At 49.2% G+C, this 25601-nt stretch overlaps 1 protein-coding gene across 1 annotated transcript in view; it reads left to right on the top strand.

The window, feature by feature from the left end:
• Window positions 1-25601, top strand: part of galnt16 (UDP-N-acetyl-alpha-D-galactosamine:polypeptide N-acetylgalactosaminyltransferase 16) — a 242549-nt gene that overhangs the window by 143807 nt on the left and 73141 nt on the right. The window contains exon 4 of the mRNA XM_086003759.1: window positions 16883-16950. Coding sequence (XP_085859885.1) covers window positions 16883-16950 — 68 coding nt within the window. The remainder of the gene's footprint in view (window positions 1-16882; window positions 16951-25601) is intronic.

The raw sequence follows: 25601 nt of genomic DNA, 5'->3' as shown, positions 1-25601 counted from the left end.
GGGAATTAAACTTTACAATCACTTCCTGCTTTCTAATGTTTAATGTGTTTGGAGACGTATATATGAGCGCGAGCAGTTGGGGGTGAGGCAGAAGGGTCTGATAGGAATATTCCCAGCTCCTTGAATGAAAAAAGCACCTCTTAACAAGCACCGAGTTTAAGAAGCTTCAATTTTGTTTGCAGACACCGGCCTAGAAATTGGACAAGGACCGAAAACGGGCACGGGAATTGCGATGCGCAATCAACCTGTGCCCATTCCTTCCAATGAAGGCAGCACGTAAACTTCATGCTGCCTGCTAATTTAAATAATAGTAGCGTGCAGCCCAGCGCTGAACATGCTGCTGAGTGGCTCCACGCCTCAGCGGGGGGGGGGGCCCCCCCCCCCCAAGATCGTGCAAGACTAGTACCACTTAAAGGCGGCCTGCACCTCTAAAGGGGAGGTGTCTTCTGTCTGCAGCAGGTGCTGCAAGTGGCTGGGGAAGAGAGTGTGAGCAACAGGATCAGGACAGAGATCAGCCTCCAAGATACTCTGATGCAGCACTGGAGGCCTTGGTGCAAGAGGTCCTCTATCCATAGGGGGCCATCAGGCCTGGCAGACAAACTGAGAAGGCGTTGGGACCAGATAGCCATCGCAGTCAATGCCAGCAGTGTAGCCCTGAGGACCTGGATGCAGTGCCGCCAGAAGTTTAATGACCTCACACGAGTGGTCAAGGTCAGTGAATTCATCTTCAAATCCTTACAACTGAACCACTAGGCTCAGACACTGCTCAATTCACCACCCCCGCCCTCCTTCACACACCTACCAACAATCTCTAACAATCATGAATCATACCTCACACTCAGCTTTACCTGCTGCAAGCCTCACACCCACTCACAGCTTGCACACACTGCTATTCAAGCATGACAGGCACATCACCCAAACACACTGCGCCACACTCACTGACACACTTCCCTCTCTCTTGCTGGGCAAGGTGGCTCATAAACGGAGGCAGCAGGGGCTACCCGCAGGGAGACAGACACGCCTTCAAGACCTAACCCCAATGGAGGAGGCGGTGCTGGAGATTATTGGAGTGGCCATCACTGAGGCCATGGCCAGCAGCAGGGCTGAAACAATCCAAGTTAACAGTATCCTCATACCCCACAGCCCCCTCATCCCACAATGTCTTCTGATTTACAAACTGCAGATGGTGTAAGCATGCACCTCTTGCTTCTGCCCCCACCTCTCCCCTCCCCGCAACCCTACCCTTGGCTATCTGAAAGGAGAAAGGCACAAGAACTGCAACCTGGCCAGGCAGCGGTGGAGGAGCAGGAAGTGCAAGAGGAAGAAGGTAGTGATGTTGAAGACACAGTCACTCGATTTCACACTCACAGCCACCAGCTCAGATACTGACAATGCGCGTACTTTAGGGGACAGGTTAGATGCAGGATCTACACATGGTGAGTCATCGGGTATGAGTGGGTTGCAGCCAGGGCAGGGGGGAAAGGTTAGCGCAGGTGCCAGCTCCCTGGAGGGCAAGGTTGCACATGTGTTCTGCTGCAGAGGACTCAGATGAGGACTCTGATGGGGTGGCCTACAGAAGAAGGCTGATGGGTATGCACAATGAAATGCTTGGCAGGCCTTCCAGAAAACCGGAGTACAATGTCAAGGAGCATGGAAGAGTCTGGCACCAACCTTGCACAGGGCTTTGCGCAGAGCTTGGAGCCCATCCTTTCCAGCATGGAAGTGATGGACAACTCCATTAGTGCACTTGATGACTCAACCATGATGTAACGTCTGATGGCCGATGTCTCAACTTCCATTGCAGCACAAGTAGAAGCCACCCAATGTCGGTGTTGCAGTGGAAGCTCAGACTTCTGCCACACAAGCGCGGACTGCTCTCATGAAGGCTCAGCTTGCTGCCATGCAAGCTCAAACTGCCGCTGCTGCTACCAGAGTGGAAAGGGGCTTGCAGGGTGTCACAACAGTCCAGTCATCTGTCCTCCAACAGATGGCTAGGATTGCGGAGGCGCCGCCCCTGGGAAGTGGCAGTGACTCCGTGGAGCACGAACCTGCTGTCCTCAGGCAGACAGCGTTCGTGCTCCCAACACTGCCACTCCGCCAGTGCCCTTGTCTGTCAGCCAGCCAGCCCGGACTGCTGCCGCCTATGCCAAGATGGTACAGACCGAAGCCGGGCCTACTAGGCCCAGAGCTGCTCGAGGTCGACCTCCAAAGCCATCTGCAGTCTCCCCCACTGAAAGTCAGCAGCCTTCCACCAGCCATGCTGCAGCCACTGGGGTAGCACTGCATAGGAGCACTAGGACAGGCAAAAGCACACAGAAGACAGGCACAAAGGGAATGCACAAGTGATTAGTTGACTTTTGTAATTAATATTGGATGGATTGATTTATAAATTTGGTTTGGAATGTTTGTTTTGTGGTGGCTTTTATTGTAGCATTGTGGCCAAGAGGACGCAGTGATGGTCAGTAACAGAGAGAAGGTAAGGGACTGTTTGTGAATGGGGAATTGGAGTTGCGTTCACTCGTACCACAGTTGAATGAGTCGACCATGGACAGCCCGCCCAGAAAGGGGCTGTATTGGTTGCCTTCTCTCTTCCTCCTCCTCAGCTCTTCGCCGTATACGTGGTGGCAAGGGCGGTGTCCTCATGATGGCAAGTTGTGCAGCATGCAGCAGACCCTGACAAATCGTGAGACACACTCTGGCGAGTACCAGCACAGACACAATCGGCCGAGTGGCCTCTTTCTGTGCTGTAAATTTCTATGATTCTATACTGCAGGGCTCCTCCAGAGCGGTCCAGGCAGTGGAAGCATAGTTTAAGCATGCCAATGGTCTGCTCTATCAGATTCCGTGTGGTAGCATGGCTTTAGTTATATATATGCTGCCCACGCACACCAGATAGGTAGTCAGTGGATACCCCTTGTTGCCTCATAGCCACCCTCTGGTTTATTGTGGAGGCTCAAATGCGGATGGTACAGCAGACTGCCGCAGAACGAAGGCATCATGAATGCTGGCGGGGTACCGAGTATTGACCTGCATGATCTCGCTGCGTATGGTTGCACACCAGCTGGACATGGAGTGAGTGGAATCCCTTCCGGTTTACGGAGCATGTCCGAATTCACATGCGATGCCCGCAAAGTGACATGTGCAGTTGATGACGCCCTGCTATCCTGGCAAAGCCGCATGCTCGCTCCGCCTGCTTCTCTCTGGCGAGAGAAATGAAATGTATTCACCTCTTTGCATACAGAACCTCAGTGATCTCCCTAATGAAACAGTGCATGGCAAACTGCGAGATATTGGAAATATCGCCTGCTCCAGCCTGGAAGGAGTCCGATGCATAAATATTCATGGCCACACTCACCTTCACAGCCACTGGCAATGCTGTCCTCGCTCTGCTCTGAGGCTGCAGTTCTGCCTGCAATAGGAAGCAGATTTCAGTGAGCACCTCCTTAGTGAATCGCAGACATTGCATACGTTGTTCCTTGTTGAGGCTGGGGTTAGAGAATTGCTCCCTGAAGACCCCAGGTGGATAGGGCCTCCTGCTGAGAGCCCTTCTCCCCCTCCTCCTCCCCCCTCTTCAAGCAGCTTGTCCTCCTCTGTGTCGCCTCTCCTCATTCTCCGTCATGCTGCAGGCCAAGGGTGATACAAACTACTGCACCCATGTCCAGGAGCAACTGGTCTGAGCAGAAGCCTTGAAGTAACCTGTTGGTTACAAATGGTATGTTGGCCTTTGTAGCGAGAGGGTTCTAGTACAGGAACAAGGATGTCTTGCTGCAGTTGTACAGGGCCTTGGTGTATTGTGTGCAGTTTTGGTCGCCTTATCTGAGGAAGGATGTTCTTGCCATGGAAGGAGTGCAGCGAAGATTCACCAGGCTGATACCTGGGATGGCAGGAATGACGTATGAGGAGAGATTGGGTTGATTGGGCTTATACTCACTGGAGTTTAGAAGATTGAGGGGATCTCATTGAAACTTATAAAATTCTAACAGGACTAGACAGACTAGATGCAGGAAGGATGTTCCCGATGGCGGGGGAGTCCAGAACCAGGGGTCACAGTCTAAGGGTAAGGGGTAAGCCATTTAGGACAGATGAGGAGGAATTTCTTCACCCAGAGAGTGGTGAAACTGTGGAATTCTCTACCACAGAAGGCAGTAGAGGCCAATACATTAAATATATTCAAGAAGGAGTTAGATATATTTCTTAAGGCTAAAGGGATCAAGGGATATGGAGAGAAGGCAGGGACAGGGTACTGAATTTGGATGATCAGCCATGATCTCATTGAATGGCGGAGCAGGCTCAAGGGGCCAAATGGCCTACTCCTGCTCCTATCTTCTATGTTTCTATGTTACACCAGTCCCTGGACACTCAGCAGCTTCACATACCACCAAACACTTCTACAAACTCAGCAAGAGCCGCCGGTAGAAACCAATCAGCAACTAACCTGAAAGCAGCTGATGATCCCTCTAAGTAGAGCTGGTGGCAGTGCGGGGTCCTTCCTGCTGCTGAACGCTTGTTAAGCTGTGCGTGTTTAAAAGGAGGGCATTAGCTGGAGCGTTGAGGTCAAAAATGGCAGCGCTGGCATCAAATCAGCGTAGCACGCTGACTGATGTCACGATCTGTGTACTCTACATGCTTCCGGCACACGCTCAGAGTGCCCACGCAAACGACTCACCCAAAATGGCTCCCGGCGTGGCATGCACCAGAAGTGTGCGTGGCGCCGATGCCATTTTGGACTCAAAACAGCACCCGTAGCGCCAAAAAAAAACGGGTGCTACGGTCAGATTTAGTGGCCACAGACTGCAATGCCAGGAGTGTGACAAAGTGCATCCTTAACTCACTGCTATGCAAGTGATATACAGTTGCTCCACCACCCAAAAGATAGCACCCACCTCAGAGACCAGGAAGGTCCCACGTTCAATCCCTAGTCTGTGTTATGATTGGCTCAGTGGTATCACTCTCACCTCTGAGTCTGAAGGTCGTGGGTTCAACTCCCACTCCAGAAACTGGAGCACATAATCCAGGCTGACACTGCAGTGCAGTACTGAGGGAGCAGCACCTTTGGTAAGTTATTGTTGTCCTGTCCAATGTTTATCTTTTAAACCTGAATTCAAATTCTCAAACTGCCATGGTGGGATTTGAACTCAGGTTCTCTGGATTATTAATAAAAACATAAAATGCTGGAAATACTCAGCAGGTCAGGCAGCATCTGTGGAGAGAGAAACAGAGTTAACGTTTCAGGTCAATGACCCTTCGTCAGAACTGGAAAAAGTTAGAAATGTAACAGGTTTTTAAGCAAGTGTAAGGGCAGGGAAAGGGGGGTGGGGAGGAAAGGACAAAAGGGAAGGTCTGTGATAGGGTGGAAGGCAGGAGAGATTAAAAGACCAAAGGGATGATGGTGCAAGGCAAAAGGGGATGGTAATGGGACAAGTTAAGAAACAAAAGATGAGTCTAGATGAGGTGTAAATGGGAATGGCAGAATCATCAACAGCTGCCATGTGAAAAAAGGTAGGGGCAGAGATTATGGTCTGAAATTGTTGAACTCGATGTCGAGTCCAGAAGGCTGTAAAGTGCCTAATCGAAAGATGAGGTGCTCTTCCTCGAGCTTACGTTGAACTTCATTGGAACAGTGCAAGAGGCTGACGATGGAGAGGTCAGAGTGGGAGTGGAGCAGAGAATTAAAGTGACAGGCGACCGGAAGCTCGGGGTCACCCTCACGGACAGAACGGAGGTGTTCCGCAAAACGGTCACTGTTGTGTATGTACCTTTAAGAGAATAACTGGTCTCAGACTGCAGTACCGGCAGTGACCACCCCTGTATAAAAGGCGCTAGAGAGCCTCTGTTTGTTAGTTTTCACTATTGACTTCCACCAGTAAAGACTTGTTTGTTTTCACTCCTGCTGGTCCGTGTCTCAATCATTCACAGACTTAACAGTCACCCAATCTGCGTTTGGTCTCCCCAATGTAGAGGAGACCGCATCGTGAGCAGCAAATACAGTATACTAAATTGCAAGAAGTACAAGTAAATCACTGTTTCACCTTGAAGGAGAGTTTGGGGCCCTGGACAATGGGAAGGGAGGAGGTAAAAGGGCAGGTGTTGCAGCTCCTGCGCTTGCACGGGAAGGTGCCGGGCGAAGGGGAAGGGGTGTTTGGGGGTGATAGAGGAGTGGACAAGGGTGTCGCAGAGGGAGCAGTCCTTACGGAATGATGAAAGGGGAGGTGTTGCTATGGGAACCCGCATGGATCCTAACTATGCCTGCCGTTTCGTGGGATATGTGGAACATTTTTTGTTCCAGTCCCCTCCCTCACCTCTTTTTCCGGTACATTGATGACTGTATCGGTGCTGTTTCCTACTCTCGTCCTGAAGTGGAAAATTTCATTCACTTTGCTTCCAATTTCCACCCTTCCCTCACTTTCACCTGGTTCATCTCCAACTCTTCCCTTCCCTTCCCTCCCTCGACTTCTGTCTCCATTTCTGGGGATAGGTTATTGACAAACATTCACTATAAGCCCACTGACTCCCACAGCTACCTGGACTACATTTCCTCCCACCCCGCCTCCTGTAAGGACTCTATTCCATTCTCCCAGTTTCTCCGTCTCCGCCGCATCTGCTCTGACACTGCCACCTTCCATACTAGTGCTTCTGACATGTCTTCCTTTTTCCTCAACCGAGGATTCCCCTCTACCGTGGTTGACACAGCCCTCGACCGTGTCCGCTCTATCTCCCGCAATTCTGCTCTCACCCCTTCCCCTCCCTCCCGGAACCATGACAGGGTTCCTCTTGTCTTCACCTTTCACCTCACCAGCCTCCACATTCAACGGACCATTTCCGTCACCTCCAGCGTGATCCCACCATCAAACACATCTTCCCCTCACCTCCACACATTCATCCTCCTATTTCTATACTCACTGGCTCGTGGCACGGGAGTAATCGGGGATTCCTACCTGTGAGGCCCTGCTTTTTAATCTCTTTTCTAGCTCCCTAAAATGTGCCTGCAGGTCCACATCCCTCTTTCTTATGTCGTTGGTACCGATATGGACCACGACCTCTGGCTGTTCACCCTCCCCCCCCCTCAGAATGTTCTGCAGCCGTTCAGTAACAACCTTGACCCTGACACCAGGGAGGCAACATACCATCCTGAAATCATGTCTGCGGCCACAGAAACGTCTATCTGTTCACCTAACTATTAAGTCCCCTTACACTATTGCTTTCCCGATCTTCCTCCTTGCGGGGGCCCCCCCCGCCAGCTGAGCCAACCGTGGTGCCGCGGACTTGGCTCTGACTATACTCCCCAGAGGAACCATCACCTTCACCAGTATTCAGTACCGGTTAGAGTGAGATGCACTCAGGGTACTACTGCACTACCTGCCTGGTCTTCCTGGTCGGCCTGGTGGTCACCAATTCCCTCTCTGCCTGTACACTGTTATGCTGCAGGGTGACCAGCTCTTGAAACATGCTATCCACGTAGCTCTCAGCCTCACGGATGCAGCGCAGTGACTCCAGCTGACGCCACTTCCTGCACACGTAGTTGTCCAGGACACGGGAAGCATACTGCCGATCCCACATGGCACAAGACGTGCATTCCACGGGACTGAGGTACCCTACCATGCCTCTATTTAATAGACTATTAACTAACTGAACAGAAATAAACTCAAGACCTAAAAAAAAACAATCACCAGCTACTCACCAATCAGCTCCTTCCCTTGTGCTGATGTCACTTTAGGTTTTTCACCTCACTCCTTCCGGGCTCTGGGGCCTACCTTTATCTCTGGCTGATCTTCTCGCTCTCCCAAAGGTCTGCTCTCGGGCCTATTAACTTAGAGTCCTTTGGTTCTGTGGCTCCACTCCTCCTTTTCAGTTAGACATCTCAACTGCCTTGTTACTCACCACCGATTCCTGCTCTCACCAAATTCTTCCACTCCAATTGTGTTCACCCAGCTCTGTCTCTAAGCTCTGTGCTTTTGCAAACTAGCGCCTAATATATACCTTTTGAGAGTCAAACAAGTTACAACTGTTTAATCAGCTTCTAGCTCACAGCTTTTACCATCTAATCAAGCAACCACTTACAGCTAATATCTGTTAACTGCTTACTGCCACTGACCATGCAGCTTCTTTCATGTTACAAGACAAAGCTCAATTCCAATCTGATAATTACTTACCTAATTTACCTTATACCTACCAATGAATTTCTCCTCTCCACCGATTCCTGCTCTCACCTAATTCTTCCACTCTGCTTGCGATTCACTCGGATTGCGTTCACCTAGCTCTGTCTACAAGCTTTGTGCTCAAGCTCTTTTATTTCCTTTTTTCCAACATCTTTATTTTTTTATTCATTCATGGGTTGTGGGCGTCACTGCATTGCCCATCACTAGTTGCCCTTGAGAAGGTGGTGGTGAGCAGCCTTCTTGATCCGCTGCAGTCCATGTGGTGAAGGTACTCCCACAGTGCTGTTAGGGAGGGAGTTCCAGGATTTTGACCCAGCGACGATGAAGGATCGGCGATATATTTCTAAGTCAGGATGGTGTGTGACTTGGAGGGGAACTTGGAGATGGTGGTGTTCCCATGCACCTGCTGGTCTTGTCCTTTTAGATGGTATAGATCGGGGGTTTGGGAGGTGCTGCTGAAGAAGCCTTGGCGAGTTGCTGCAATGCACCTTGTAGATGGTTCACATTGCAGCCACGGTGGTGGACAGAGTGAATGTTTAAGGTGGTGGATGGGGTGCCGATCAAGCGGGCTGCTTTGTCTTGGAAGGTGTCGAGCTTCTTGAGTGTTGTTGGAGCTGCACTCGTCCAGGCAAGTGGAGAGTATTCCATCCCACTCCTGACTTGTGCCCTGTAGATGGTGGAAAGGCTTTGGGGAGTCAGGAGGTGAGACACTCGCTGCAGAATACATCAAGACCCAGTATAACTGGATATGTAAAGTGAGTTAGTGATTGGCAATCAATATCTTCTCAAGCATAGTGGAATTTTCCTTCAGGGGAGCTGAGCTGACGGAGGGTTTTGCTCTGATTTTCATCCTGAAGTTTAGCAGAAAGCATGTTCTTTGGTCTCAAGCTGGAGAAGGTAAGTTCTACAGACAGACTGCCAGACAATGTGTCACATTTCACATGTTAAACTTGTACTGAACCTTGGTTAGACCATTCTTCGAATACTGTGCACAGTTCTAGTCTCCATATTACAAAAAAAATACAGAGGCACTAGAGAAGGTGCAAATAAGATTTACAAGGATGATACCGAAACTGATAGGTTATAACTATCAGGAAAGATTGAGCAGGTTATAACTATCGGGAAAGATTGAGCAGGTTATAACTATCGGGAAACATTGAGCAGGTTATAACTATCGGGAAACATTGCGCAGGTTATAACTATCGGGAAAGATTGAGCAGGTTGTAACTATCGGGAAAGATTGAGCAGGTTGTAACTATCGGGAAAGATTGAGCAGGTTGTAACTATCGGGAAAGATTGAGCAGGTTATAACTATCGGGAAAGATTGAGCAGGTTGTAACTATCGGGAAAGATTGAGCAGGTTATAACTATCGGGAAAGATTGAGCAGGTTATAACTATCGGGAAAGTTTGAGCAGGTTATAACTATCGGGAAAGATTGAGCAGGTTATAGCAGGTTGTAACTATCGGGAAAGATTGAGCAGGTTATAACTATCGGGAAAGATTGAGCAGGTTGTAACTATCGGGAAAGATTGAGCAGGTTATAACTATCGGGAAAGTTTGAGCAGGTTATAACTATCGGGAAAGATTGAGCAGGTTGTAACTATCGGGAAAGATTGAGCAGGTTATAACTATCGGGAAAGATTGAGCAGGTTATAACTATCGGGAAAGATTGAGCAGGTTGTAACTATCGGGAAAGATTGAGCAGGCTGTAACTATCGGGAAAGATTGAGCAGGTTATAACTATCGGGAAAGATTGAGCAGGTTATAACTATCGGGAAAGTTTGAGCAGGTTATAACTATCGGGAAAGATTGAGCAGGTTGTAACTATCGGGAAAGATTGAGCAGGTTATAACTATCGGGAAAGATTGAGCAGGTTATAACTATCGGGAAAGATTGAGCAGGTTATAACTATCGGGAAACATTGAGCAGGTTATAACTATCGGGAAACATTGCGCAGGTTATAACTATCGGGAAAGATTGAGCAGGTTGTAACTATCGGGAAAGATTGAGCAGGTTGTAACTATCGGGAAAGATTGAGCAGGTTGTAACTATCGGGAAAGATTGAGCAGGTTATAACTATCGGGAAAGATTGAGCAGGTTGTAACTATCGGGAAAGATTGAGCAGGTTATAACTATCGGGAAAGATTGAGCAGGTTATAACTATCGGGAAAGTTTGAGCAGGTTATAACTATCGGGAAAGATTGAGCAGGTTATAGCAGGTTGTAACTATCGGGAAAGATTGAGCAGGTTATAACTATCGGGAAAGATTGAGCAGGTTGTAACTATCGGGAAAGATTGAGCAGGTTATAACTATCGGGAAAGTTTGAGCAGGTTATAACTATCGGGAAAGATTGAGCAGGTTGTAACTATCGGGAAAGATTGAGCAGGTTATAACTATCGGGAAAGATTGAGCAGGTTATAACTATCGGGAAAGATTGAGCAGGTTGTAACTATCGGGAAAGATTGAGCAGGCTGTAACTATCGGGAAAGATTGAGCAGGTTATAACTATCGGGAAAGATTGAGCAGGTTATAACTATCGGGAAAGTTTGAGCAGGTTATAACTATCGGGAAAGATTGAGCAGGTTGTAACTATCGGGAAAGATTGAGCAGGTTATAACTATCGGGAAAGATTGAGCAGGTTATAACTATCGGGAAAGATTGAGCAGGTTGTAACTATCGGGAAAGATTGAGCAGGCTGTAACTATCGGGAAAGATTGAGCAGGCTGTAACTATCGGGAAAGATTGAGCAGGTTGTAACTATCAGGAAAGATTGAGCAGGTTGTAACTATCGGGAAAGATTGAGCAGGTTATAACTATCGGGAAAGATTGAGCAGGTTATAACTATCGGGAAAGATTGAGCAGGTTGTAACTATCGGGAAAGATTGAGCAGGTTGTAACTATCGGGAAAGATTGAGCAGGTTGTAACTATCGGGAAAGATTGAGCAGGTTGTAACTATCGGGAAAGTTTGAGCAGGTTATAACTATCGGGAAAGATTGAGCAGGTTATAACTATCGGGAAAGTTTGAGCAGGTTATAACTATCGGGAAAGATTGAGCAGGTTATAGCAGGTTGTAACTATCGGGAAAGATTGAGCAGGTTATAACTATCGGGAAAGATTGAGCAGGTTATAACTATCGGGAAAGATTGAGCAGGTTATAACTATCGGGAAAGATTGAGCAGGTTGTAACTATCGGGAAAGTTTGAGCAGGCTGTAACTATCGGGAAAGATTGAGCAGGTTATAACTATCGGGAAAGATTGAGCAGGTTGTAACTATCGGGAAGGATTGAGCAGGTTGTAACTATCGGGAAAGATTGAGCAGGCTGTAACTATCGGGAAAGATTGAGCAGGTTATAACTATCGGGAAAGATTGAGCAGGTTGTAACTATCGGGAAGGATTGAGCAGGTTGTAACTATCGGGAAAGATTGAGCAGGTTGTAACTATCGGGAAAGATTGAGCAGGTTATAACTATCGGGAAAGATTGAGCAGGTTATAACTATCGGGAAAGATTGAGCAGGTTGTAACTATCGGGAAAGATTGAGCAGGTTATAACTATCGGGAAAGATTGAGCAGGTTATAACTATCGGGAAAGATTGAGCAGGTTATAACTATCGGGAAAGATTGAGCAGGTTGTAACTATCGGAAAAGATTGAGCAGGTTATAACTATCGGGAAAGATTGAGCAGGTTATAACTATCAGGAAAGATTGAGCAGGTTATAACTATCAGGAAAGATTGAGCAGGTTGTAACTATCGGAAAAGATTGAGCAGGTTGTAACTATCGGGAAAGATTGAGCAGGTTATAACTATCAGGAAAGATTGAGCAGGTTATAACTATCAGGAAAGATTGAGCAGGTTGTAACTATCAGGAAAGATTGAGCAGGTTGTAACTATCGGGAAAGATTGAGCAGGTTATAACTATCGGGAAAGATTGAGCAGGTTATAACTATCAGGAAAGATTGAGCAGGTTGTAACTATCGGGAAAGATTGAGCAGGTTATAACTATCGGGAAAGATTGAGCAGGTTGTAACTATCGGGAAAGATTGAGCAGGTTGTAACTATCGGGAAAGATTGAGCAGGTTGTAACTATCGGGAAAGATTGAGCAGGTTGTAACTATCGGGAAAGATTGAGCAGGTTATAACTATCGGGAAAGATTGAGCAGGTTGTAACTATCGGGAAAGATTGAGCAGGCTGTAACTATCGGGAAAGATTGAGCAGGTTGTAACTATCGGGAAAGATTGAGCAGGTTGTAACTATCGGGAAAGATTGAGCAGGTTGTAACTATCGGGAAAGATTGAGCAGGCTGTAACTATCGGGAAAGATTGAGCAGGTTGTAACTATCGGGAAAGATTGAGCAGGTTATAACTATCGGGAAAGATTGAGCAGGTTATAACTATCGGGAAAGATTGAGCAGGTTATAACTATCGGGAAAGATTGAGCAGGTTATAACTATCGGGAAAGATTGAGCAGGTTATAACTATCGGGAAAGATTGAGCAGGTTACAACTATCGGGAAAGATTGAGCAGGCTGTAACTATCGGGAAAGATTGAGCAGGTTATAACTATCGGGAAAGATTGAGCAGGTTATAACTATCGGGAAAGATTGAGCAGGTTGTAACTATCGGGAAAGATTGAGCAGGTTATAACTATCGGGAAAGATTGAGCAGGTTGTAACTATCGGGAAAGATTGAGCAGGTTGTAACTATCGGGAAAGATTGAGCAGGTTGTAACTATCGGGAAAGATTGAGCAGGTTGTAACTATCGGGAAAGATTGAGCAGGTTGTAACTATCGGGAAAGATTGAGCAGGTTGTAACTATCGGGAAAGATTGAGCAGGTTGTAACTATCGGGAAAGATTGAGCAGGTTATAACTATCGGGAAAGATTGAGCAGGTTATAACTATCGGGAAAGATTGAGCAGGTTATAACTATCGGGAAAGATTGAGCAGGTTATAACTATCGGGAAAGATTGAGCAGGTTGTAACTATCGGGAAAGATTGAGCAGGTTATAACTATCGGGAAAGATTGAGCAGGTTGTAACTATCGGGAAAGATTGAGCAGGTTATAACTATCGGGAAAGATTGAGCAGGTTATAACTATCGGGAAAGATTGAGCAGGTTATAACTATCGGGAAAGATTGAGCAGGTTGTAACTATCGGGAAAGATTGAGCAGGTTGTAACTATCGGGAAAGATTGAGCAGGTTGTAACTATCGGGAAAGATTGAGCAGGTTGTAACTATCGGGAAAGATTGAGCAGGTTATAACTATCGGGAAAGATTGAGCAGGTTGTAACTATCGGGAAAGATTGAGCAGGTTGTAACTATCGGGAAAGATTGAGCAGGTTGTAACTATCGGGAAAGATTGAGCAGGTTGTAACTATCGGGAAAGATTGAGCAGGTTGTAACTATCGGGAAAGATTGAGCAGGCTGTAACTATCGGGAAAGATTGAGCAGGTTGTAACTATCGGGAAAGATTGAGCAGGTTATAACTATCGGGAAAGATTGAGCAGGTTATAACTATCGGGAAAGATTGAGCAGGTTATAACTATCGGGAAAGATTGAGCAGGTTATAACTATCGGGAAAGATTGAGCAGGTTATAACTATCGGGAAAGATTGAGCAGGTTACAACTATCGGGAAAGATTGAGCAGGCTGTAACTATCGGGAAAGATTGAGCAGGTTATAACTATCGGGAAAGATTGAGCAGGTTATAACTATCGGGAAAGATTGAGCAGGTTGTAACTATCGGGAAAGATTGAGCAGGTTATAACTATCGGGAAAGATTGAGCAGGTTGTAACTATCGGGAAAGATTGAGCAGGTTGTAACTATCGGGAAAGATTGAGCAGGTTGTAACTATCGGGAAAGATTGAGCAGGTTGTAACTATCGGGAAAGATTGAGCAGGTTGTAACTATCGGGAAAGATTGAGCAGGTTGTAACTATCGGGAAAGATTGAGCAGGTTGTAACTATCGGGAAAGATTGAGCAGGTTATAACTATCGGGAAAGATTGAGCAGGTTATAACTATCGGGAAAGATTGAGCAGGTTATAACTATCGGGAAAGATTGAGCAGGTTATAACTATCGGGAAAGATTGAGCAGGTTGTAACTATCGGGAAAGATTGAGCAGGTTATAACTATCGGGAAAGATTGAGCAGGTTGTAACTATCGGGAAAGATTGAGCAGGTTATAACTATCGGGAAAGATTGAGCAGGTTATAACTATCGGGAAAGATTGAGCAGGTTATAACTATCGGGAAAGATTGAGCAGGTTGTAACTATCGGGAAAGATTGAGCAGGTTGTAACTATCGGGAAAGATTGAGCAGGTTGTAACTATCGGGAAAGATTGAGCAGGTTGTAACTATCGGGAAAGATTGAGCAGGTTATAACTATCGGGAAAGATTGAGCAGGTTGTAACTATCGGGAAAGATTGAGCAGGTTGTAACTATCGGGAAAGATTGAGCAGGTTGTAACTATCGGGAAAGATTGAGCAGGTTGTAACTATCGGGAAAGATTGAGCAGGTTGTAACTATCGGGAAAGATTGAGCAGGCTGTAACTATCGGGAAAGATTGAGCAGGTTGAGGCTCTTTTCCCTAAAGAGAAGACTGAGGAGTGACCTGATAAAGGTCTGTAAAATTCTGAAGGGGTTTGATAGGGTAGATGTAGAGAAGATGTTTCCACTTGTGGGGGAGTCTAAAATTAGGGGCCATAAATATAAGATTGTCACTAATAAATCTAATAAGGCATTCAGGAGAAACTTCTTTATCCAGAGAGTGGTGAGAATGTGGAACTCGCTAACACAGGGAGTGGTTGAGGCAAATAGTGTGGATGTATTTAAGAAGAAACTTGATAAGTACATGAGGGAGAAAAGAATAGAAGGTTATGCTGGTAGGTTTAGACGAAGGGAGGTGGGTGGAGGCTCGAGTGGAGCATAAACGCCAGCATAGACCAGTTTAGGCAAATGACCTGTTTCTGTGCTGTACATTCTATGTAATATAAACAGAGTTCAGTGAATGCTGGGCTCATTTGATGGGGTGTGTGCACCAATGAGTTGATTGGTGTAGTTAATGGGGCCATGTCAGTGTAAAAAAAGTAGTTTTGCAGGTGAGTAAAAGAACCTAATAGGTGGTTCCTCTCTCAGTTCCTGCCTTTCTATCACAACCTTTCCCGTCTCCATTTTATCAATACGGCTCTAGTCATTGCTTCTTTTAACTTTGCAATCTTGATCCCCAAGCCTCCAAATACGCCATCCTACTTTCATCCCTGTGAACCACTCTGTCCACCTTAAGACACACCTCACTGCTTCCTACTCCCTAACTTATTCTTTCCTAGAACCTCAAAACTGAGCAACTCCTCACCTTCCTTGGCCTTCCCTTTCTCCTACAATCTGCTGGGTGACAACTATCCTTTACTTCATGATTTATCTCACTTTCTCTGGTACTTTTTACAACCTTGGTGATGTCTTGCATTGTTGGCCTACAGTTAAGTGTCTCAGTATACAATTCTCTCTCTATATTTCTCTGCCTTCCCATCTCTCTCTTTAAGATGCTCCTTGAAGCCTATCTCTTTGACAAAGCTTTTGGTCACCTGTCCCAATATCTCTTTCTCTGGCTCCTGTGAAGCGCCTTGGGATATTTTACTATGTTATAGGCGCTATATAAATACAAGTTGTTGTTACATAGGATTACACAGGATATACGGCACAGAAACAGGCCATTCAGCCCCACCAGTCCACGCTGGCGTTTATGCTCCACACGAGCCTCCTCCCATCTTTCCTCATCTAAATCTATCAGCGCAACCCTCTATTCCCTTCTCCCTCATATGCTTGTCCAGCCTCCCCTTAAATGCATCTGTACTATTTGCTTCAACCACTCCCTGTGGTAGCGAGTTCCACATTCTCACCACTCTCTGGGTAAAGAAGTTTCTTCTGAATTCCCTATTGGATTTCTTGGTGACTATCTTATATTGATGGTCTCTAATTATGCTCTTCCCCACAAGTGGAAACATTCTCTCTGTATCCACTCTATCAAAACCATTCATAATTTTAAAGACCTCTATTAGGTCATCCCTCAGCCTGTTGATCAAACTTCACAGCTGAAACGCTAACCTATCCTCTTTCCCTTTCAGATACTGACAAACCCACGGTGCATTCCCTTTTCATTCATCGTTTCTCCATTTTTCTCTCAGTTTTGTCATATTTACCTGGCACTGGTCACTGGTTAGGAGGCCCCAGCTGGACTGATGGAGTAAATCAGGAGACACTGTTTCCAGTGGCAGGAGGGTCGGTAACCAGAGGACACAGAATGAAGATCATTGGCAAAAAAGCCAGAGGCAGCTGAGGAGAAATGTCGTCGTGATCTGGAATGCACTGCCTGAAAGGGTAGAGGAAGCAGATTCAATAGTAAATTTCAAAAGGGAATTAGATAAATACTTGAAAAGGAAAATGTGCAGGGCTATGAGGAAAGGGCAGGGGGAGTGGGACTAATTGGAGAGCTCTTTCAAAGAGCCGGCACAGGTCCGATGGGCCGAATGGCCTCCTCCTGTGCTGTGCGATTCTATAACACAAAGCTGGTGGCCAGGCCATCGGTTAACTGGAGTTCACAGCAAAAGGTCTGGTTCGCAGCAGGCAGGAGTGGAGGGAGACGGATGGGCTGTTTCGGGGTTTGCGTTTCTGGTGCCTGCTGGTAATGAATTACAGTTTCTAATCCCCCTCCTGTTTCCTGCTTCTTTCAGCATTCTGAACCGCAGTCCTCCCAAACTAATCCAGGAAATCATTCTCGTGGATGACTTCAGCAGCGACCGTGAGTAACTGTTCCGTCATCAAACAGGGCTGCTTAAAAAAAGAGGGCATGAATGAACTGCAGTGCGGGTACCCAGGGTTCGTTGGAGTCCCATCTTTTGTGGGTTCTAAATTTGGACGGTGGGGGGGAGGGGAAGAGATGTACAGTGTGGTTGATGGGAAATCACAGCTTCAAGTACCGATGCTGTGTCTGAAAACTCATAGGCCTAGAAATTCAGTTGGCTGCGCCAGCCGTTAGCGCCTTAGGAGGAGTAGATCTCGAGCGCTAGGCGCTTAGCGCCCGGGCGCAGCGCGATCTGTGCCTCGCCCCAACTTCAGTAGACATTTAGCGCCGGTGCAAAGTCATTGCGCGCGCTCATCTGCGCGCGCAGATCATGACGTCATTTCCTCGTGCAACGCCCTTTGTGCGCCCGGAACCGGAACTTCACTCACGCCGCCCCATTGTGCGCCTGGCGGCCCGAACGACTGTGAAGTGGAACGGTACACAGCCGAGGCGGGCCGCGGGGAGCGCAAATTAAAGGGCACTTACCCTGCACTATAAAGGGCAACCATTTTGCAGCATTCACTCTTGTGCAACGGATTTTTGGAGAGAGACCAAGGAAGAGAGCTTACTGCTTTGGCCCAACACTAGGACAGGTATTTTTGGCTTCAGGCCAGAGCTTTGCAATTCTCTTTGCCTTCATTGAGATCTCAGTGTTTGCCAGCATATTATGGGGGCTGCATTGGGTGCCAACGCTGAGTTTCAGCATTATGTCCGAAGGGCTCACAGACGCCGTGAGAGAGTGGCAGCCCTGGCTAGACGCAGAGGGGGCAACAGGCGTCGGCAACGGAGGCCTTACCCACTCAGGGAATACCGCCAGCAGTTCTCCTATCTCAACATGTCTGCCGCGCAGTGTGTTAGGAGGCTGCGATTCAGAAGGGAGGTGGTTGCAGAGATCTGCCAGCTGCTTCACAGAGATCTGCGTCCACAGCTGAGGCGCAGGACGTCTCTGTCGGTGGCAGTGAAGGTGACGGTGGCTCTGAACTTCTATGCCACCGGCTCCTTCCAATCCGCTGCTGGGGACATCACTAACATCTCCCAGTTCGCCGTGCATTGCTGCATCCGCTAGGTGACCAATGCCCTTTTCAGAAGGAGACGTCAATTCATCTCCTTCCCCATGACCCTGGACAAGCAGCAGCAGCGTGCAGTGGGATTTGCAAGAATAGCGGGCTTCCCCATGGTGCAGGGCGCCATTGACTGCACGCATGTGGCTTTGCGGGCACCTCTGGAGCATGCCGAGGATTACCGCAACCGGAAGGGCTACCATTCCCTCAACGTACAACTGGTGTGTGACCATAGGCAGCGCATCCTAGCTGTCCATGCCCGCTTTCCAGGCAGCAGCCACGATGCCTTTATCCTGCGACAGACAACTGTGGCTGACATGTTCCAGGCACAGCCTCACCCAAGAGGATGGCTTATCGGGGACAAAGGCTATCCTTTGTGTACCTGGCTCATGACCCCGCTCCGCGCGCCCAGGACCCCTGCTGAAGAGGCATACAACGAGAGCCATCAAGCGACCAGGAACATCATCGAACAAACAATCGGCGTCCTGAAGCAACGGTTCCGCTGTCTGGATCGCTCCGGTGGAGCCCTCCAGTATTCGCAGGAGCGAGTCTCCCAATTCGTCGTCGTTTGCTGCATGCTGCACAACCTGGCTATCCGCAGGACTCAGGCACTGCCACCTCACGTTGGACCACCACCTCAGCAGGAGGAGCATGAGGAGGAGGAGGAGGAGGAGGAGTACCAGCCCAGGAGGGAGGCAGAAGGTCCAAGGGCCGCCCGTCAGCGGCTTATTGAACGTCACTTCTAGGCCCCCTGTCAGGGAATGGCTTGTGCCAATGAAAGAACATGATTGCAGCCGCTCCGCAAGCCCTCAGCCGGTTAAGGCAACAAACACTTCAAAGATCAAACATGGACAATCTGAATAAAGAAAATGGTTTATTGTACAAACTCAGGGCCCTTCCCACATGAAAACCAAAAACAGACGAAACCCCTAAAAAACAGTCACACACATGACTCACTCCCACAACCTGGGGAGGATTAACAAAAGATGTAAACAAAAATGGCCTTCATCCTCGGCCTTCACAAAACACCCATTCCAAAAAACAAAACATTTGGGCACACCCTCTACTTTGTGGCCCGCGAGGGCGATGCCTTCTGCAAACTTTTGCGGCCCCTGCACGCCCTGCTGCTCCTCCTCAAAGTGAGCCCAGTGGCTGCTGCAAGGCTGGGGGAAGGCTCCTGAGGGGCACATGTCGTGATGGCAGATGCCCTTGGGGGTCGGCCTAGACGAGGTCTGGCCCTCGAGGGGCCGGCTGGTGAATGCTGCAGCTGTGGCTGGGCAGCATCAGTCGCTGCAGCAGCTCGTGGCAGCTCCACTGGGGGAGTGGCAGTGGCGGCTGGAGGAATGGGGGCAAGCTGGCGGATGGCAGGCGCTCGCTGGTCGCCTGAGACACTGGCACTCGCCCGGGCCAGCACTGCAGCATGCGCAGCAATCTGCCGAGGGACAGACCGCTGTGCTGCTGCAGCACGGCGGGTGCCCTGGCGATGCCTGGCTGACGCAGCGAGTGTGGCAGCAGTGAGTGTCCGTGTTGCCCTGTTCTGTGACCGCATCAGAGCAGCCAGTGACTGCACGGCACCACTGATCACCTGCCCACTCGCTGTCTGATCTGCCCCGAATTCCGCCCAACTCGCTGCCTGAGCTGCCCCGAATTCCGCCAAACTCGTGGCCTGTGAGGCCCCGAATTCGGTCACACTCCGAGACAGGGACTCGATGGCCTCAGGCATCTGTGCCACTACCCCCATGAGCTCCGTGTGCCGGCGCTCCGAGTCCGCGGACATGTCCTCGAGGAGGCGCAGCTCCTCGGCGATGACCGTCTCCGGACTGGAGGCCGGACTCTCCCTCTGGGGAGAAGGCCGCCGAGCTGCCCGACCCTTCCTGCGTTGCTGGACGCCGCTGGGCCCAGCAATTGGACTCCCCTCCGACCCTTCCCCCCTCTGGGGAGAAGGCCGCTGAGCTTCCACCCCCCTCCCGCGTTGCTGCAGGCCGCTGGTCCCAGGAGCTACACTCCCCTCCGACACTTCCCCCAGGCTCCCCTCCAAGGAAGACGTGTCCCCTACATTGGCATGGCTTGCCGCAGCTGAGGGTTCCCCTGATGGGCCGCCTTCCTCTTCCTCCTCCTCCTCTTCTGAGGGGCTGTCACTGGCAGCTTCAGGGACCTCCTCCTCACCATCTGAAAGCAGGAAGGCACAAGAGTAGCTTTAGAGTGAGGAGAGGGCATCAGCGAGGGAGGCATGAGTGTTGACATTCAGTGCATTGGTCGGACAGTGGCAAAGGATGTAGATCTGATGCGCAAGTGGGACGAGAGAGGTCCAAAAGGTGATGTCCTTACCATTGGTGCCCAGAACAGGGTCGGCATCTCCAGATGCAACGGGGCCAATCACCCGGGCACCCATGATGCGCTCCACGCGCTGTTGCAGCTCGGTGAGCTGCTGGATCTGGGGTCCACCTCCCCCGGTCTCAGTCCGGCTCCTCTTATTATTGGCCAGCTTGGCCTGCAAGAGAAAGGACGGCCTCTAAGTACAGTGTGTAGCCCTGATCTTGTGTGCACTGCCTCCCATGGTGGAATAGCCTGGCCAGTGTGTAGCCCTGATCTTGTGTGCACTGCCTCCCATGGTGGAATAGCCTGGCCAGTGTGTAGCCCTGATCTTGTGTGCACTGCCTCCCATGGTGGAATAGCCTGGCCAGTGTGTAGCCCTGATCTTGTGTGCACTGCCTCCCATGGTCGAATAGCCTGGCCAGTGTGTAGCCCTGATCTTGTGTGCACTGCCTCCCATGGTCGAATAGCTTGGCCAGTGTGTTAAGTGCAGAATGTGCAATTGATGTTCATGACTGTCCCATAGCTGCTGCATGAGGGCTGGCCATTAGGGCTTTCAGGTCACTTTGCCCATAATGTGAGGTCCACATGCAAGGATGAGGAGGACACTGGAAAGGGTACTCACCCTGACAATCCTGGTGAGGTCATTCAGCTTTTTGCGGCATTGTACAGAGCTCCTGGGGACCTCACTGTTGGATGTCACCCTGTTGGCGACATCCCTCCAGGCTTTCCGGTAGACGCTGGCCGCCGGCATCGGCAGCGGGTGGAGGCGGAGCTGAGCGGCAGAGCGACTACAAGAGGCCCCAGAGGCTCAGGTAGGCCCCAGTGCGGCATCGGCAGCGGGTGGAGGCGGAGCTGAGCGGCAGAGCGACTACAAGAGGCCCCAGAGGCTCAGGTAGGCCCCAGTGCGGCATCGGCAGCGGGTGGAGGCGGAGCTGAGCGGCAGAGCGACTACAAGAGGCCCCAGAGGCTCAGGTAGGCCCCAGTGCGGCATCGGCAGCGGGTGGAGGCGGAGCTGAGCGGCAGAGCGACTACAAGAGGCCCCAGAGGCTCAGGTAGGCCCCAGTGCGGCATCGGCAGCGGGTGGAGGCGGAGCTGAGCGGCAGAGCGACTACAAGAGGCCCCAGAGGCTCAGGTAGGCCCCAGTGCGGCATCGGCAGCGGGTGGAGGCGGAGCTGAGCGGCAGAGCGACTACAAGAGGCCCCAGAGGCTCAGGTAGGCCCCAGTGCGGCATCGGCAGCGGGTGGAGGCGGAGCTGAGCGGCAGAGCGACTACAAGAGGCCCCAGAGGCTCAGGTAGGCCCCAGTGCGGCATCGGCAGCGGGTGGAGGCGGAGCTGAGCGGCAGAGCGACTACAAGAGGCCCCAGAGGCTCAGGTAGGCCCCAGTGCGGCATCGGCAGCGGGTGGAGGCGGAGTCGGGACCAGCGGGAGCAGCGAGAACGAGCTCGGGAGAAAACCCGGAGAGAGGCGAGGCCCGAGACCACAGCTAGGGCAGTCGGGAGAGCAGGAGGCCAGTAACTGCTGGGGCAGTCGGGAGAGCAGGAGGCCAGTAACTGGTGAGTTTAAAAGCTCACCTTTCGCGGGCTTTTTCTTTCACAGCTGGTGCAGTCGGGAGAGCAGGAGGCCAGTAACTCTTATATAGGTGGAGCTGTTGCTAAACCCGAAACACTACAGTGTAGTGTCTCCCACCCTTCCACCTCCTCTAACCTTTTAGGGGTTAGGGGAAGTTGAAAAGGTAGGTTCAATTTATTTTATTTCAGGAGCCTAACCTAGGTGGAAAAGGTTCCAGGACAGGAGGCGGCAGTGAAAATACAACACCAGAAAACAGGTAGGTGACTGGTTGGTGAGTACTTTTACAAACTTATTCTAAGTAGAATTCAATAATTAAGCTAAATCGTAGTAAATAAAAGGGTATTGTAAGGGTTAAGTCATGGAAGGGCAGCTCGGACCCGTGTCATGCTTCTCCTGTGCCATGTGGGAAATCAGGGACACTGTCCCTGACAACTATGTGTGCAGGAAGTGTGTCCAGCTGCAGCTCCTAGCAGACCGCATGGCGGCGCTGGAGCTGCGAATGGACTCACTCTGGAGCATACGCGATGCTGAGGATGTTGTGGATAGCACATTCAGTGAGTTGGTCACACCGCAGGTAAAGGCTAGCTCAGACAGTAAATGGGTGACCAAAAGGCAGGGTAAAGGCAGGAAGGTAGTGCAGGAGTCACCTGCGGTCATCTCCCTCCAAAACAGGTTTACCGTTTTGGGTACTGTTGGGGGAGATGACTTATCAGGGGAAGGCACCAGCAGCCAGGTTCAGGGCACCATGACTGGCTCTGCTGCACAGAAGGGCGGGAAAAAGAGGGATAGGGCTATAGTGATAGGGGATTCAATTGTAAGGGGGATAGATAGGAGTTTCTGTGGCCGAGACCGAGACTCCAAGATGGTATGTTGCCTCCCTGGTGCAAGGGTCAAGGATGTCTCGGAGCGGGTGCAAAGCATTCTGAAGGGGGAGGGGGATCAGCCAGTTGTCGTGGTACATATAGGTACCAACGATGTAGGTAAAAAGAGGGAGGAGGTCCTACAAGCTGAATTTAGGGACTTAGGAGCTAAATTGAAAAGTAGGACCTCAAAGGTAGTAATCTCTGGATTGCTACCAGTGCCACGAGCTAATAAGTTTAGAGAGAGTAAGATAGATAAGCTAAATACGTGGCTTGAGCAGTGGTGCAAGGGAGAGGGATTTAAATTCTTGAGGCATTGGAACCAGTTCTTGGGGAGGAGTGACCTGTACCAAGGGGACGGTCTACACCTGAACTGTGAGGGAGCCGATGTCCTCGGGGTAATATTTTCTAGGGCGGTTCGGGAGGATTTAAACTAATTTGGCAGGGGGATGGGAACCTAGGTAGTGGAAAAGAGGGAAGTCATATGAAGTTAGAAATAGATGGTAGAAAGGTGAGAAGCAATAAGCAAAGGAGAGAAACACAAAGGGCCAAACTAATTCATAATGAGAGTGTGAAAAAAGCAAGCCTGAAGGCTTTGTATCTTAATGCTAGAAGCATTAGGAACAAGGTGGATGAATTAGTTGTGGAAATAGAGGTAAACAAGTATGATTTGATTGGGATTACAGAAACGTGGCTGCAGGGTGGGCAAGGCTGGGAACTTAACATCCAGGGATATACAATATTTAGGAAGGATCGGCAAAAAGGTAGGGGAGGTGGGGTAGCATTGCTGGTAAAGGAGGGGATTAATGCAATGGAAAGGAAGGATATTAACTCGGATGAAACGGAATCTGTATGGGTAGAAATGAGAAATAGCAAGGGGAGGAAAACGTTAGTGGGTGTGATATATAGGCCTCCAAATAGTAATATGGAGGTGAGGGAAGGCATAAAAAGGGAAATTAGAGAAGCGTGCGATAAGAGCACAGCTGTCATCATGGGTGACTTTAATTTACATATTGATTGGACTACCCAAATTAGTAAAAATTCTGAGGAGGAGGAATTCCTGGAATGTTTTCGGGACGGTTATCTGGACCAATATGTCGAGGAGCCGACTCGAGATCAGGCCATTTTAGACTGGGTATTGTGCAATGAGAAGGGACTTATCAGCAATCTTCTTGTACGAGGCCCCTTGGGTCAGAGCGATCATAATATGATCGAGCTCTCAGTCGAGATGGAGAGTGAGGAAATTGAATCAGAGACTAAGGTCCAGAACTTAAATAAAGGGAATTACGAGGGTATGAGACGGGAATTGGGTAAGATTGATTGGGTGGTGTTTCTGGGGGGATTGACAGTGGATAGACAATGGCAAGCATTCAAAGATAGAATGGAAGAATTCCAGAACATGTTTATACCGGTTTGGCATAAAAATAAACCTAAAAAGGTGACTCAACCGTGGATAACGAGGGAAATTAGGGACAGCATAAAATAAAAAAAAAGGGCATATCAACTGGCAAAAAAAAGCACCAGACCGGAAGATTGGGGGCAGTACAGGATACAGCAAAAGAGGACAAAGGGATTAATCAGGAAGGGGAAAATAGTATACGAAAGTAAACTTGCAGCAAACTTAAAGACAGACTGCAAAAGCTTTTATCGGTATATCAGGAGGAAAAGACTGGTAAAATCCCAAGTCGGTCCCTTGCAGTCCGATTCGGGAGAATATATAATGGAGAATAAGGAAATGGCAGACCAATTAAACTCATACTTTGGTTCTGTATTCACAAAGGAGGACACAAATAACCTCCCAGGAATATCGACAAACATAGGGACTAATGAGAGGGAGGAGCTGACAGAAATTAGTATCTCTAGGGATATGGTGTTGGGTAAGTTGAGGGGACTGAAGGCCGACAAATCCCCGGGGCCTGATAAACTACATCCTAGGGTACTTAAGGAGGTGGCCCTGGAGATAGCAGATGCTCTAAGGATCATCTTCCGGAACTCCATTGACTCGGGAACAGTACCCGTGGATTGGAGGGTAGCTAATGTTACCCCAATATTTAAAAAGGGGGGTAGAGAGAAAGCAGGGAATTATAGACCAGTAAGCCTTACATCGGTTGTGGGCAAAATGCTAGAGTCCATTATTAAGGATAAAATAGCGGAGCACTTGACAAATGGGGAAAGGATCGGACAGAGTCAACATGGATTTACAAAGGGTAAATCGTGTTTGACTAATCTGCTGGAATTTTTTGAGGAAGTAACTGGTAAAATAGATGGGGGAGAGCCAGTGGATGTGGTGTACCTTGACTTCCAGAAAGCCTTCGATAAGGTTCCACACAAAAGATTATCATGCAAAATTAAGGCTCATGGGATTGGGGGCAAAGTATTAACGTGGATAGAGAACTGGCTGGCGGATAGAAAACAGAGAGTTGGAATAAACGGCTCGTTTTCGGAGTGGCAGGCAGTGACCAGCGGGGTGCCGCAAGGATCTGTCCTGGGACCCCAGCTGTTCACAATATATATAAATGATCTGGATCAGGGAATTGGATGCAATATTTCCAAATTCGCTGACGACACTAAACTAGGAGGAGGGGTGGGCTCTGATGAGGATGTCAGGAGGCTACAGTGCGATTTGGACAGGTTGGGGGAATGGGCGGATACGTGGCAGATGCACTATAATGTGGATAAATGCGAGGTTATCCACTTTGGGGGTAAAAACAGGAGGGTGGATTATTATCTAAATGGCAATAGATTGGGAGATGGGGAAGTGCAGAGGGACCTGGGTGTTCTTGTGCACCAGTCACTGAAGGAG

Source organism: Somniosus microcephalus, chromosome 12, assembly GCF_052327205.1.
Source record: "Somniosus microcephalus isolate GS21.2 chromosome 12, FLI_Smic_1.0, whole genome shotgun sequence".
Taxonomy (NCBI): Eukaryota; Metazoa; Chordata; class Chondrichthyes; order Squaliformes; family Somniosidae; genus Somniosus; species Somniosus microcephalus.
Note: the sequence above shows the minus strand (reverse complement) of the source record. Positions and strands in the feature narration are given on the sequence as shown.